General features: G+C 48.1%; 1 protein-coding gene across 2 annotated transcripts; it reads right to left on the bottom strand.

Moving 5' to 3' along the window:
• Positions 1 to 171: 171 nt before the first annotated feature.
• On the bottom strand, positions 172 to 15,022 carry PRDM4 (PR/SET domain 4). Of its 2 annotated transcripts, none has more exons than XM_038185107.2 (11): positions 14,881 to 15,022; positions 14,306 to 14,439; positions 13,493 to 13,678; positions 10,561 to 11,355; positions 7,781 to 7,930; positions 6,449 to 6,588; positions 5,620 to 5,705; positions 4,801 to 4,928; positions 4,233 to 4,547; positions 2,677 to 2,845; positions 172 to 1,348 (listed from the first exon to the last, which is right to left on the bottom strand). In XM_038185107.2, the coding sequence occupies exons 2-11, from the start codon at positions 14,436 to 14,438 to the stop codon at positions 1,042 to 1,044; spliced, it is 2,409 nt and encodes an 802-aa protein (XP_038041035.2). In that variant the 5' UTR covers position 14,439; positions 14,881 to 15,022; the 3' UTR covers positions 172 to 1,041. The 2 variants fall into 2 exon arrangements, with proteins under 2 accessions (XP_038041035.2, XP_038041046.2); XM_038185118.2 differs by having other exon boundaries at positions 6,449 to 6,567; positions 14,881 to 15,021.
• Between the last annotated feature and the right edge of the window lie 184 nt (positions 15,023 to 15,206).

The raw sequence follows: 15,206 nt of genomic DNA, 5'->3' as shown, positions 1-15,206 counted from the left end.
TTAGCTCTGCCTGTGGGTATCATTGGCTCTAGATGTTGCTTTCTGTTTCATAGGGAGGACTTGTTGATTGCAAGCAGGCACCTTGTATCCCAGCTCTCCCTTGACTAGATGCAATCCCCCTTTCTGATAAAAAAGTGCTGTTTGGTTCAGAATATGTAAGTATTACAGAAGAACATTAGAAAAGAGCCACATTTTTAATTTCTTTTTACCAGGAAAAAAAACAAGTGAATGAAATACATTTTCATTCCATAAATAATAGTAGCAGCAAACCCTCCCATCACTCTAGGTGGTAAAAGGTTTACAGCATAAGACGTAATGCATACTGTAAACACAGACCATCTGTAAGCCTCTTCCTTACTAGTCTGCAGCCTTTACCTCTTCACATTCTTATTCTGGCGAACAAGAGGGAGGAGAGGCAGTAACCGTTCTCCAATAGCCAATTTTTGGTTTTCTGAACCCTTCTGTAGCGCGGGGTAATTGCTTTGTCTTCTAATGCTGATCTCACTGACTTCCAACCAAAGCATTATTTTTTATTTTTAGAAGGAACCCTGAGCACTGACATTCTTTGCTCTGTGCCAAACCACATCCTTCAGTTAAAAAGTATTAAAAAGAAAAACACATCAACTGCCACCAGCATTTCTGTTTTTCTTACTGTCAGGGCTTTGGCAGTTAAGGACAGTTGGCTTACAGGTTACGGCGACCACTCGGCTACGTTTCTGGGTTGTGGCTCTTCACTCAAAGGACGATGCGAGGTGTGTCGTGTGTCCTAGCGCTGGATGGATTAATCTGAGTGATTTGGAAAAGAAGTATGCACAGCGTGTGTGAAACATCTCCGTTCCTCACCTTTCCTTCTTAGCATCTGTAAGTGCGTGATCCATTCTCGTTCAGTGTTTTGGCTACAGAGTTCATTAAGTGGTGATAGTGGGGAGACCAAAACAAAAGGAATTTGACATACGCTGACTGGGGAAATGAGTTTTTTTGTGGTGTTTTTTTCTTCTTCCCCAGTTTTAATGTCCAATAAAATTTCCCTCTCCATTTTCTTCATTTGTGTCCAGTGAGGGCATCACCTGCTGAATAGACTCCGTTGTTAATCCTACAGTCTTCAGTCCTCATTGAGTCTATTAATTCCTCCTCGGAATCCTCCTCTTCCTCCTCTGGGGCTGACAGGCTGGATGTGGGACCTTTACATATTTTTAAGTGGCGAGTGAGGTGATATTTGGTTAGGTAAGCCTTGGTGCATTTTTCACAGACATAGTCCCTCTTTCCTTCATGTGAGTTGAGATGCTTCTTCAGGTGATTTGTCCTCAGGAACAGCTTGTCACACTTGGGGCACTTGATTTGCCGTTCTCTGCGAGACAAAAAAAAAAAAAAGTTAGTTTGCTTCTGCAGCAAGGCAGCTGATGCTGTATTAAAGAGAAAAGAGGGTTGCCAGCATTACTGCAGCACTGAAGTGTAAACACTGTTCAGTTTTCTCTCAGAAAGCAGCATGTTCATAAAGCTCTTCTCTACTCCCACCACTGGCCAAAGTCAAGCTTTTTGGGTTAACTCCTAGTGTGCAACCAATGTTTATCTTTTCTGATGATAAGTTTAAAAAGAATTCGGCAAGGTTTTTGTTTGTCTTTTGAAGTAAGACCAAACCCTGGTTCAGCTCCATGTTTTGGCAAGGACAGAGGTATTGCCGTGGTGGATGGGTTATTCTCCCTGCTTCCCATCCTGCACAAACAGGAAGGAAAAAAAACACACAAACACACAACAAAACCGAACAAAGCTGCTGAGTGGTAGCAAACCTCAGCCGTAAATGCTAAGCGGAGCATTACCAGACTGCAGATGACTGTGCAAAACGCTTCCCAGCAGCAGTGCTCCCAGCTCTGGCTGTAAGATCAAGCAGCAAAGCAAGTCTCTTCCTCCCTCCCTCCCTGGTGCTAGCTGCACTGTGCTGTCTCCTAGGCAGCAGGAAAGCAGCAGCAAGCTGATCTGAAGTGCATACAAGAACCAGATGCCGAAAATGAGACAAGCAGAGGGATTAGCTTTGGGCAAGCAGCCTGTAAGGGAGGAACTTGGACTGGGAGTAACTCCAAACAGGATGGATAAAAGCCTCAGAGCCAAGGGCCTGGCAGAGAGCTGAGGGGCTGGGAGAGCTACAGAGAAATGGGGGAGGTGGATGGAGCCCTGCCCTGCCCTGTCCTGCCTGTGGGCATCTCCCCCTACAGAAGGGGCAAAGAGCACAAACGAGGCTTGGGGTGGAAGTAACAGGTGGGAGCAGATCCACTCCCCCAGGTGCAGACAGAGAGAGAGACTTCACTAACAGCTGGGAATAACAGCACTGAGGAGTTTGTTTTCTCATGTTGGGACTCAGAAACAGTTCTCAGCAGCGAGTTAAATGTACATTGACTGCTTGACCCCCTCTTCAAAGTGAGGAGCGCTCCAGCATGCTATTTCACAAGACAGGGTGCGTGCCTGGAATTTCCTTTGTCATGGAAGGATTGCAAACAAACACTCGGCCAGGCCAGGCGCAGCAGCAGGCCAAGTAACGAGGCATTCATCCAGACCGACATCTCTGCTATTCTACAGGCTGAACCTACACTCCCTGGGCCAAACGCTTTGCACGCTGCAAATTTTCAGGCCGTGAAGCTTCGTTATTTACTGCAGCCCCACACATCCCCAAAGACCACTTACTGCGTGTGAGTAAGTACGTGCTGCTTGAGGTCCTGCCTCCGCATGAAGAGCTTTTCACAGTAATCGCACTTCAGGTTCTTCTCCCCGGTGTGGATGACCATGTGCGATTCCAGGTGAGCCTTCTGGGTGAACGACTTGTCGCAGAGGGTACAGCGGTAATTCTTCTGGCCTGCGAGGACACACGTACAGCCACAGACTGACAGTAAGCAAACCTGGCTGCTTCTGAAACTCTGAACACTTCTGCAACACTGAACCCTTCACGTGGTGCATGGCACTGCACTTTGTCCTTCTAAAAACCCTTGACTGATTCCTCTTCTCCCCTTCCCTCAAAGTCAAACTTTCCACCGCTTGTCTACACCAACCATGCCTCTCTGTATGAGGTCTCAAAACATCACCAAGGGACTAGTAAATTTTCCAGCAGGGATTCAGGCAAACATCCAGTAAGACCAGGGTTATCCAAGATGAATTCTTGAGTAAAAATAACGGTAGCCTCCTTTTTAATAGTAACCATCAGGGATGTATTAATGTACAGTACCTTATCTCCACTGATATCCCATAGGAACTGTCTCTGATGCCTTACTGGACCCTAAACACAGATACTGGCTAGAAAAAACAAGCGCTCTTATCTAACACGCATACAAAGCTGACTGGCTCTTTGGTAACCTGCTTTAATCCCATTTTTCTAGTTATCTATCTGTAGGTCCTCCATTGCCAGAAATACTCCCAACCTTACTGAGAGAACAGAGGAAAAATACCCACATGCCTCTTGCTGGACTGGCTCTTCACCCTCTCCCCTCTTCTCACCCTGTGTTAAATGTATTTTCTTACCCTCTATCATGTTCTTACACAGCTGAAAAATCTTTCACTGTTTTTTCCTCCTCTTTTTCATTCTCAGATCTTCTGACAACTCTTCCTTTATCTCCAAAGCCCCTAGCGATATCCAAATGCACACAGAAGTCGACAGCATACTCAGACTTTTAGGCTTTGATGAGTGACAGTGCTGAGCTTTATCTGCTTCAGTCACCAATTTTGGGTCTTGTGCCCTTTGCTTAAGATGAAAAACCAAGCAGGAACGAGGGGAGAGGTCTCAGCCCCACAGTTAAGCGTACAACTGTCCCCGCTACAAGCTCTCCAACCCAGTTGGCTTCTCATAAGCAGAAGGGAAGCCTTGTTGTACCATAGCTGCCAGCACAGGAGCTGCTGGGAGGGAATAAGGGATTTCTGTCTTTCAGACAAAGCCTGACAATTCTTCCCAACTGTAATGTACAAAACACTTAACCAACAGTCTTTTAGGCACAGAACTGAACTATCAGTCAGAACACAGGGGTAAGCACTGCCCTACAAGCACTGCCCTATCCCACGCCAACCAGAGCTCTCTGAGACCATGCCCCGCGATTAGCACAGGGCTCATTCCTGTAGCCAGTCAGGGTGCTGCTCTGAGAACAGGGGCAAGAGCTCGGCTTTATGGACACGAGCTACACCCCGCCAACTGGCCCAGGGACCAGAGAACGGGCCCTGCCCCAGTGTTTTTATGAGCACAAGTCCCCAGCCCTCACCTGTGTGTATCTTGAGGTGCGTCCGTAAGTTGCTGGGGTCGCTGAAAGCTTTGCTGCAGAAATCGCACTTGTGCGGCTTCATGCCCATGTGCCCCATGAAGTGGACGTGGAGCTTGGAAGGGGAGATGAAAGCCTGGGGGCACATGGAGCACTTCCACTTCCTTTCCTTGCCGTGGCCTGGCCCGTGGCTGCTGCTGTGGCCCTGGCTGGGGAGGTGGCTGTGGATATGACTGCTCAGATGGGCCTTGAAGTCCGCGTAGGAAGCGCACTCCTTTCCACAGTGGCAGATGTGCACGTCTGGATGTTCGGGGACACCTTTGGGCACAAAGCATGGCTTTTAGGGAGGCACAGCAAGGCCTGATGGAGTGTGAGCCATGCTAACACTTTGGGGTAGCAAAGCCAGCTGGAGCCATCTTCACTCCAGCTCCTTTCAGGAGTAATGGAAAAGACAACTCTGATGTACACCACTCGGAACTGACAAGGAACACCAAGCACTCCCAAGTCACAGCAAAAGGCAATTCGTGCTGGGTAGTCCCTGCAAAGCCCACAAAGCCCAGTGCTTCCTTACCGAGCTGGCGTGCGTAGTCCCGACTGTAATAAAAGAGAAGCTCGTGTTCAGGTGGGATGTCCCGGGAGGTGCAGAAGTAAATTTTTCCATCGTGAGGATAAGCTACCAGATTCTGCTCTTCCCGGTTCCTATAGCAATAAAGAGAGTTATGAAGAAAGTGCTCCAGAAATACAGAAAGAGGGAAAAAAAAAAAAGAAAATTCCTATAAATAGGTAACGAGAACCTCAGTGCTTGCCAGCACATTATAAAAAAATCACATCTGTCACTTCTGTCTTTCTTTATTTTAAAGGAAAGTAAAGGAAAACAGGACCTTAAAAACCAATCTGCTCCACCAAACAAAACTGTGGTATCTTACTGACAAAGTTATTAATAGACATTGGAGTGGGCTGAGGAGAGAGTTTAGCATCACTAAAGGAACTAAAAAAATACATATATTTTTCATAATAACCCCCCTAAGCAACAGAGAACACATGAGAGAAGATATCAGGCAAGTCTTAAAGCAAATTTATCTTCAAACCTAACTCTTGAACACCATTTGCAAGATGTGATAACTCATCTTCTGAAGCTGCACCCTACATATATTTGGTTCCCAGTGTTTGAAACCCAAGAGAGCATTCAGGTTTGGAGCTGTTTTACTACAGCGTGTCCACAGGTTCCCCTGTTATAATCTCTACAGGGTCCTGTTTCACTCTCTCCCCTCAGTCCAAGACACCTGGATAACTCCTGCAGGTCCCAAGCTCAGGAGCTGTCTGGGCAGCCAGCACAGCCTGCCGTAAGCCCAGACTCCCAGCTACTTAGCACAGCATAGGTGGCTCTCACCTGGCTTTGCGTACAAACATCATCCAGTTACATTCATTTTCATCCGTTGTAATGATGCAGAACTCCAAGACACCGTTGTGATAGATCTACCAGAAGAAACAGATGCAATCTTAGGATGAAATGCAGCAACAAACACAGTGAAAGAGAGTTTCTGCCTTTAAGAGAGGATGTGTTTAACTAGAATGCGCCAGGAGGTCACCGTTGCTGCTGCCAAGACCAACAGCCCTGTTCTTACACCCTACTTTCCCCTTCACACAGAAATCTTGACCTCTCTGCTCCCCAGGAGACTAGAAAAACCATTTATCAGCAGCTTTCCCCACTCACCACCTTCAGCTCCCAGCAGAAATGCATCTAGTTCATTTTCTTCCAAGCCACGTCTTGTGAATAATAGCACCTGGGCACACGGTGCCTACTTTATTTATATAGAGCAATTTTATTTTCTCAACATGAAATGATGGGAAAAAGAAAGCTGTAAAGCAGCTTCCCTACAACAAGTGATTTATCACCTGTGGAAACTTTCTATAAGCAACACAAAACAAACAAGTGCTGCCTAGAAATTCATATCCAATCTCCACTACAACTCCACACAAATACTGGAAACCACGTGCAGCCCTTTGAAAAAAAAAGCATTAAAGATGTTTGGTGGAGGTCAGGACTGACTACCAGCATATATCACGCGATATACAGCTCTGCTCTGCTGAGATTAAGTCTTAAGCAATCAAACTGCATTAGTCTTTTGGTTTTGGCAAGGATGATAATGTGAAAGCTGCTGTGTCATTTCACCAGATAAAGTCACGCCTGCAGAGCCCGTAACCGTAACACCACCGACCTTCCAGATGTGACTAGCTGCTTTGTCTGTCCAGTCAGCCACCTCCAGAGAATGGCTCTGCTGCCCGATCAGAGGTCCAAAACAAGTCCTGACAGGAATGGTTTCTCGTGTCCACACACCTAGCAGTAGAAGACCGACATCTGCAGAAATCAGTTATTTAAACAACGAAGGATGCTTAATAAAAAGCTGGGAAGCTTATGAGGTAACGCTCCGGGGGGGATTATCTAGGCATAAGATCATCAAAGCTTCTATTTCACATGTAGAACACACCTAACGCAGAGACAAGAACCACCACCACCACATGACACTATCGGGAGCCGCTTTGTTGTAATTACAAATACTCATTTTGTCTGTCAAAAGCAGGCAATTTACTTTTTAGTAAGCTATACAACTAAGAGCCTAGCCACTTGCACCAATTAAAAGTTTCCGTGGCACTTTCTGCAGAAGCAGAACACACTAGTTTCAGGAACTACATTTCGCCTACCTAATCCCCAGGAATTTCCAGAATTGTTGCTGGGCATTGTTAAGCAGCTTCTGCATTTCTCCCCAGAGGCAGCTGTATTTCTGTCATGGGCAGAGGGATTCCTGCGTGTATATTATTTATTATTAAACATTTACATAGAGAGAGCTACATGAACACACTGCATAGCTTTCAGGAATAAACTGGGAACTAGTGGAGCTTGAAAAGAACAAGTGTAATCTACGCTCAACAAGCAGCAGCACTAAGCGAGCCGATAATCACATTCTTCTCTAGCCTTCAGGTCCTTAGGGGATTGCACTGTGCTCTTCGACTTCCAGGTGACAAGGGCGTGTAACACAGTTACAAGGTCCACATCCAATGACAAGGTCACAGTCTACATGCCAAATGTAAACGGAGGGGGGGGAAAAAAGAAGCACTCGTGATCAGTTCTCCAATGACAGCATCCTGAAGACCCACAGGTAGCAAACCAAGCTGGTGAACAAGCAGACAGAAATCTCTTCCTTTATTTCTAATCGGTATCTTCCCCCAGACTGCAAGTGCTGTAGGTTTTTTTTTTTCTTATCAAAGCTGTGCCTGGCCTGTTTAGCACATGATAAAAATAAACATCATACCTTGCTCGTGCTTGACCTTATCAAGTGTTGGAGTAACGCTGCGTGGCAGCACCCCTAGCTGAAGTCTAAACAGTAACTGGAGGACAAGAAGCTCTTGAACAAGAGAAGTCGGGGTGATTACAGAAGAGCCTCTGCCTTGCAGTGTTTCTTTCCCATATTAAAATCCCTACAGTTTGGGATTTCAGGTGGTGAGCGCATTACAAACTGCTGCGCAGGAACAAACAGTCAGCTGGTTCTTACCCACTTCGGCTCCCATGAGAGACTGCCGGAGGAGCAGCTGCTTCGGGAGGGAGAGCCTGGCTCGGCTCTCTATCGGGGTGTCCGGGACGAAGGTGACGGGCCCGTGATCCGGGCAGTCCGATGGGTACGCCTTGTCACATAGCGTGCACCCTGCAGGGAGAGGAAGGGACAGCAGGGATGAAACAGCTGAAACAGCCCCCGTGCTGCGATCAGCTCCCCGCCAGCATGTTCTAGCTCAGCTCCTGCCAAAGCCTGTTTCTACCTGCTTTAACCCACCAGTTTTAGGAGCTTTTTGCTCAGAAGACTGCAATCCCTCCTGTTACAGTCAGGTGGGCACCAACACATCACCGTTCCTATCAAATTCACATCAGCCACGAGGAAAACCTGCCTGCCTGATGACCACTAGGCTGTTCCTACAGGAGCAGTGATGGAACAGAGCCCACTCTTCACCAAAACTACTGCAAAACCAATGCAAGACAGTAAGGTCTTCTTTCTACAGTTTTTGTTTTTGAACCCACAATTATTTCCTTATTATATCAGTTATACCCCCTTGTTTCCATTTAAATTCAGACAATGCAGAAATCAATGCAGCACCTGAAACCTGACCTCGCTGTTCCTTTTGCAGGACACGTTGCAATAAACTCCTAGAGTACACCTTCCTGAGATGCCACTGAAGGGAACCAAAACAAGCGTCCAAGAAAAGCCAGTATCACCACTTACCCACTCTGTCATTCAGCATACGCAGTGCCAAAAACATAAACCACTGAAAGTCCTTGGTCCAACAAATTCAGGAAAAAGCACATCATAAAATGCTCTCACCTCAAAAAAAACAACATCATTTGAATTCTCCATGAATGGAGCAACCAACACCTACTCAGGAAACGCTCTCCTGACAAATCATTCTCCTAAAGAAAGACGCTCAGTTAATTAAGCAGGGTCTCCACAAAGACCTTCTTTGGCCCCTTGATGGCCCAACTCCAGCACAAACACCTATCACAGAAGCAGTCTTCAGCAGGCATAAACAACAGCTCCCTTATTATTTTTTTAAGAGATTTTTGGAGAGAGAGCGAGAATAGCGTGCTGGAATCTGACCCCACACAAAGCGCAGTTCGAGCAACTCTGCAATTACAGGCAGGAAGGTACCCACTAAATTAGCAGGTAGAGTTTATATTAGAATTGCCTCATGTGTACGAGTGCAACAGCCACAACAGCCAGACCCGAGTAAGGAGAAACTTGTTGTAGCTGTTTTTAAGCCTTGCCTACCTCAGGCCACCAGGGAGCTGTGGAGTAGCCCCAGGAAGGGGCAAAAAGGAAAAAATGCAAGTTGTAGGCATGTGACACAGCCAATTGGAAAGGTGTAGGAGTTCCTACCTTTTTAAGAACTGGAGAAAGCAAACAAAAAAACATTCCTAGGCATGTGAATTTCTACTTCTGTCCTTGCCAAATAATGCATAAAAATCAGAGTGATTACTGCTCTGATTCAGAGAGCCAGAACTGTAAGCAAAGATGACCAAAAAGTGTCCTCTGTTTCACAAACATTTAGGTCTGAAGCAAAGGCACACTTTTTTTCTTCCTACTTAGGAACACGGTAAAAATCTTTCTGAAAAAGGCCCTGATTTCTGCCTTGTCAGTGACAAAGAACCATCCAGAGGCTCTGAAACAACTGCCCCTCCTTAACAAAAAGTTAAAATGTAAACCTTCCCAAGTCAAAGAGTATTTTGCAAATCACATGAAAGCACTGGGCATGCTATATCCATTGTAGTGTCCCACTGGTGGTGAATAAGAGAGGAGATCTCATCACTAGCATGTTGTATTTCATAGTATTTTGATCATTATTTGTTCAACAGGCAACTGATGCTAGTAGGAACTCCTGAGTGCATCACCTGTAAAACCTTTCCTCCAAGAGCTGTGATTTTATCAGTCTACAGCCACCTGCTTTTAAGTTCTATCTTATCACACAGAGTAAAAGATTTAATTCCAGTGTCTCACTGGACTGGGAAGGCAATGCACTAACCTGCACCTCTCCCAGTGCTAACCAGGCACTGTTTCAATTTCTTAAAACTGTTCTGCAGGCAAAGCTTGCCGTAAGACAAGCAGCTGTAGGGCCAGTTCGGGTGCAGGAGCAGCAGGCAGCAATGCTGCCATGACTGAGACAACTGCACAGAAAAGCTGGCCTTATGCTTCAGTGGCAGGACGCCAGGCAAGCTGCGGGTGGAAGTTCAGATCTCCATCCCTGCAAACGAGAACTTCACTGTTCTCAAACACCCCTCCTTCAACTACGACAGGATTGAGAGAATACAGCGTCCAGTGCTCCTCTTTTCCTAGGAGATCAACTAACCTCTGTACTGAAGTCCTTTGTTGAGAATAATTAGAAATATTAAAAACTTCCCTCGCTCTCTGCTCTTTTTTCCAGTAGGTCCTGTTGAGAACAACATTTTCATGGTGATTGCTCATGGTTTAATAAAACTTCTACAAAGTCACACAACATTAAACTCAACAGCTAGGGCCACCTGATTAAATCCACAGCTTGTGTTTGTCTTTGTCTTTAAACACAGCCAGAAGAGTCATTTGTGATTGGACTTTAAAAAGTAAGAGTCTTATTTGAAAGGGCAGTACCAGCACAGCCACTAAAGGCATGAGGCTCATAAAGAGCTACGCTTCCAACCTGAAGGCAGCATGGGAGAAAATGCTGTGAGATTGGCAGCAAGAGCCCTGCCATCCCTCCAGACAGCGGCAACGCGGCGAGCCCAACCCCAAGAAGGCAGCGAAGGCGCACTCACAGATGGTGAACAAGGTTGCCATGTTCTCCTTGTTCGAGTTGGAGTCTTCCATCTGCAGGGAGGACGGTACGAAAGCCAGATTGTCCGCAGACACGTCCACGTGGCTTGGCCCCATGGCTACTTCCTGATTGATGGAAGACACCGCCACCGGCTCGAGGCTGAGGCCCACTTCGTGCAAGGCTACCGAGTCCAGGGAAGCTAGGTTGTGTGAGGTAGAGAGCGCCACGCTCACAGAGTTGGTGCTCATGGCCACAGTATGAATGGAGTCATTTAGTGTGCTGTCCGCTATCCCCGTCACCCGCCCGGCGATGTGGTCGGGCTCCATGACGACGGGGAGGTCCAAAGTGCTGCTGTGAATGGGGAGGACGCCGCCGTGCCCCACCGCCTCCGACGCCAGGTTACTCCCCACCGCCTCCACGCTCAGAGGCTCGTGGCTCCGGGAGCCGCTGGGGATCTGCGAGTGCTCCCCTGCTACATCGTCCATCGTGAGCTCCTCCGCCATGCCGTCGGTGGAGATGGGGCTGGTCACCCTGGACACGCTCTCCATGCTGATGGCGGTGTCCAGAGCTACCTCGTGGCTCTCGGCGGGGTGCAGGTTCTGGGCACCGTGCGCGCTGACCGAGCGGGAGTCCATGGACACCAGCCCCGGCTCCAGCCCCACGGTCCCGCTGGGCTGGTAGGGGTCCAGGGCCGAGGGGTTGCTGGGGACCGACAGCGCTGAATTGCTGTCCACGTTGATAGTGTTGGGATGAATGTATTGAGGCGGAGGTCTGTCAGCCAGGTAAGATAAGATACCTGGTGGAACGAGAGGGGAGAAGAGAAGAGGGTGAGATGGCGTAGGTTTTCAAATCCCGCACAAAAATACCCCAGTGCTGCACAGTAATGCACTAAGACCTAAATCCTTGAAGGCACACTCCTTGTTATGGCCAATTAAAAACCACTGATCCCAAAACCTTCCTCACAAACATATGCCAACCTGACTCTCTTGCCAGACTACCTTTTGACAACAAAAACAGAGCTTCCACCCAGCAGAGCAAGTCTCTAGTTACGTGTCTCTATCACTCTGTCAATGAGCCAAGTTTCTGGCAGCATTTAAGCCAGGCTCTGAACCACAGCAGGGTTCTTTGCATTTTGGGCATTACTTTTCCTTCTTGAGAACCAGCTCAGAAAAGACGGAGGGCTTCCAGTAGAATCGAACATCTGATAAACCCTGTTTCATCTCCGCTAGAAACAGTTGTCCACGATACATCCTTTTTTTCTGCTTAGGTATTTAAGTTTTAACAATGACGACTTCCTTCCTCTGAGACTAAATGAGGCATCTGCCCATCTCAGAGCCCATCAGCCGCAATTCCAAAGGACCGCGATAAGGTCTCTCAAAGGTATCCTGAGTCATCTGCTCTCTTTCCTTAGATGAAAAGCATGCTTTTTCTCCTCAAAACAATAGCTTGGTTAAATATAAATTAGAAACCTGAACATCTTTTCTGGTAGTTCTGGAAAGCTCCTCAGCATCAAACAACCTCAGAACTTAGGATACAGAGAAACGCTAACCTATATTTACACAGTACCAGCTTCTCCTGCTAGACAAAGCTGAAAAATCTTGGGAGGAAATTCATCAGCACAGTCAAGTAAACAGAACTTCCAGTGGAGACAGAGAAAGATTTTGCAGATTCTGCAAGACCTGAGTCAGCATGTTTCTTTTTGGCCTTGAACCCTCTGAGCCATTTGTTGCTGTAAAAATTTTCCATGCAGACATGTCTGTTGTTATAAGCATGCAAGTACGGTCACTCCTTCTGCAACACAACCCCATAAAAATGGCGAAGCCAAGAAGTTAGTAATAAATGGATGGTTTCATTTCATCAGCTGCACCAAACATTTCTGTGAGCAGTGGTGCCCTGCCGCTTGAACAAGAGGATGTTGAAGGCAGCATGATGACTGACAGGGGAGCCCTAAGAAATACCTGACTAAACATCAAGTGGACTATTTAAAAACAAAACAAACAAATAAAATACGTATTTCTGCATCCATTATTCCACCTCAGAAGAATGGCAAATACCTTTGTCCCTCAGATGCACTGTCTCCTCCTCCACTCTTTGCCCACAGAACGGGCAGGCATGCAGAGCAGTAGGAAAGGTTACTGCGAAGCAGTTGGCAAGCCCAGCCTCTAGCTGTCAGGCAGTTGGACGAGAACCGGGCTGCTGTATTTCATTTCCTCATCCAGGCTGAACCAACAACACTCACAGGGTGACCTTGAAGTTTATCTAACCCCTTCCACCCTGTCAATCTTAGCTACAAAATGAAACAAGGTCTACGTTTAAAGCTGGAATATCCATGTCTTGATACACTAACAGGTAAAATTCTACATTTATACTCCAATGTGCACGCTACAGGGGAATCATGATAGAAATCAGTATGTTGGGCCTTTGAAAACCACCCTTGAACAAAAATGAAGAAAAACGGTGCCATGGACTAAAGGGGTGGGAAAGAGCCCAAATTCCTCAGCCAACGACTTGTTCAATTTGAGCTCTGAACTACTGTAACCACTATGTGCCTATCAAGTGCTACTTCAGACTACAGGAGAACAACAACAACAACAACAACAAAGCAGCAGTTTTCAAACTACAACAAGCCATCTGAGATCAAAATCAGCCATGGCTTGTTTTCTGGTTTACCTTAAAAGAAAACAACAGGAGGAGCAATAAAAGGTTCAGTTTAAATAGCAATTGCCCTGCAATTCTCTTCACATACATATACCCATGTACAGCGACAGAGATCTGAACATGAAGGTGTGTCAATGACACACCAGACTCCAGGAAAACTCAAGAGAATTTACAGCTCTGCTAAATATTCAGGCTTGGCTGCTTCAGGACAGAAACCAGATGGCTCTTAAAACAGTTTCCTTCTCTGTTCCCACCCATCAGCACAGACCACTTACCAGGTAGAATGTGTCTGAAATAGCTGCTCTCCAGGTGAGGGTATGGTGGTGGAGGTAGGGTGTAGTTTCTCTCTGGTATACCACACATCACTCCTCGATCCCCAATACCCATTGGGAGCATCAGAGACAGAGCAGAGGGCAAGGAACTCAAGGAGGGGCCCAAGTTTGGAATCGCAACAGGCAAGCCTGGAAAAGAAAATGCTAATTTAAATTCAGTGGGACTACCTGAGCTTATAAGCAACCACGCTCACAAAGAGGTTACTAATTCCTCGGGAGCTTGCTATGGAAGGACAACATGGAACTGACAGCGTAAGGCGACAAGCTTCAAAGAATGGATCAGTTATAAGAACAGTGAGAGGTATGCCTGAATGTGGGGAGATCTTCTTTTGGATACATTATGCAGGGTCTGCTTCTGCTTCCCAATTGTAACAAACTTCTGTCTGTGTCCCCTGAAAGAACACCTAGGAAAACAGCTTTGCTTTACAGGTGAAAGACCATCATTTTCACCTGAGTGAAGATAGACATAGATGGGGACAGATGTGCAGTGACAGGCTGTATTTCAAAGGACTCTGCTGTCACCCACCCACCCAGTGCAAAACACAAAAGGAGACTCCCACTAAGGCATAAGGCTGGTAAGTACGCATCCCTTTAGTGTTCCCACATAAGGGATGGTTTATGGTCTGTCCTCCCCCATTTCCCCATCACCTAATTACCTGCTGAAGACACGACTTTAGCCAGGCAGCTACAAGCTTTCAGGTGACAGTAAAACACAGGGCAGCAGCTGCAGCACCCCTGGTGGGGCTCAGCCCTTACCTGGCGCTGGGATGGCGTTGTGAGTGGGCGACGCTGCCAGTCCCAAGTGGCTCCCCGAGACGGGCAGGGCATTGCTGACAGAGGACGAGCTCAGCTGGTCCATCCCTACAGGGCTCAGGTTCATTTCATTCATTCTGGAGGGGAAGGGAGCAGAGAAGGCAGGTCAAAAAAAAAAAAAAAAAAAAAAAGAGAGAGAAACAGAAGGAAGAGCATTCCTGCTTACTGGCTGCGCTGTGGAGAAAAGGGTTGAGCAAACAAACTCAGATCGAGACGTACAAACGCTGCCTTCGAAAGACAAGCATTAAACACGCCGACCACTCGTGCTGTGACCACGCCACGATCGAGGCACACTTATCACATCTGAGTGCAATGACCAGGATTAGCAGAATCGGTCCCAAAAGCCCAACCTGCCCCCAGCCTTCCCTTCCCCACCCCGACAGCACAGCCTCCCCGAAGCTCCCCCCGCGGCACCGCCACCCACGGCCCCGGGAGGGCCCCGGGAGGGTCCCTGGCTGCCGGGGGCTGCCCATGGCTCCCCCCCCGAGCACCCCCGTGGGGACTCGAGGCCGCCTCACCTGCGCTGCGCGGGGCCCGGCGCCGGGCCGGGGCCTCTCCCGGCGGCGGAGCGGCCGCGGCCGCAGCCGCATCGGGGCCCGCAGCAGCCCCGGCCCGCAGCCGCCGCAGCCCCTCGGGCAGGCGCCTGCCCCTGCCCCTACCCCCGGCCCCGGCCCCGGCCCCGGCCCCGGCCGCAACCGCCGCCACCGCCGCCTCATGGGCGGGGCCCGGAATGAGGAGGAGGAGGAGGAGGAGGAGGAGGAAGAAGGAGGAGGAGATGGCGGCGGGAGGGGGCTGCAGCCGCTTCCGCCGCCGGGCGCCACAGTCAGGAAGCGGCGGCGCCGCG

Source organism: Anas platyrhynchos, chromosome 1 (assembly GCF_047663525.1).
Source record: "Anas platyrhynchos isolate ZD024472 breed Pekin duck chromosome 1, IASCAAS_PekinDuck_T2T, whole genome shotgun sequence".
Lineage (NCBI taxonomy): Eukaryota > Metazoa > Chordata > Aves > Anseriformes > Anatidae > Anas > Anas platyrhynchos.
This window is presented reverse-complemented; position numbering and strand designations above follow the sequence as displayed.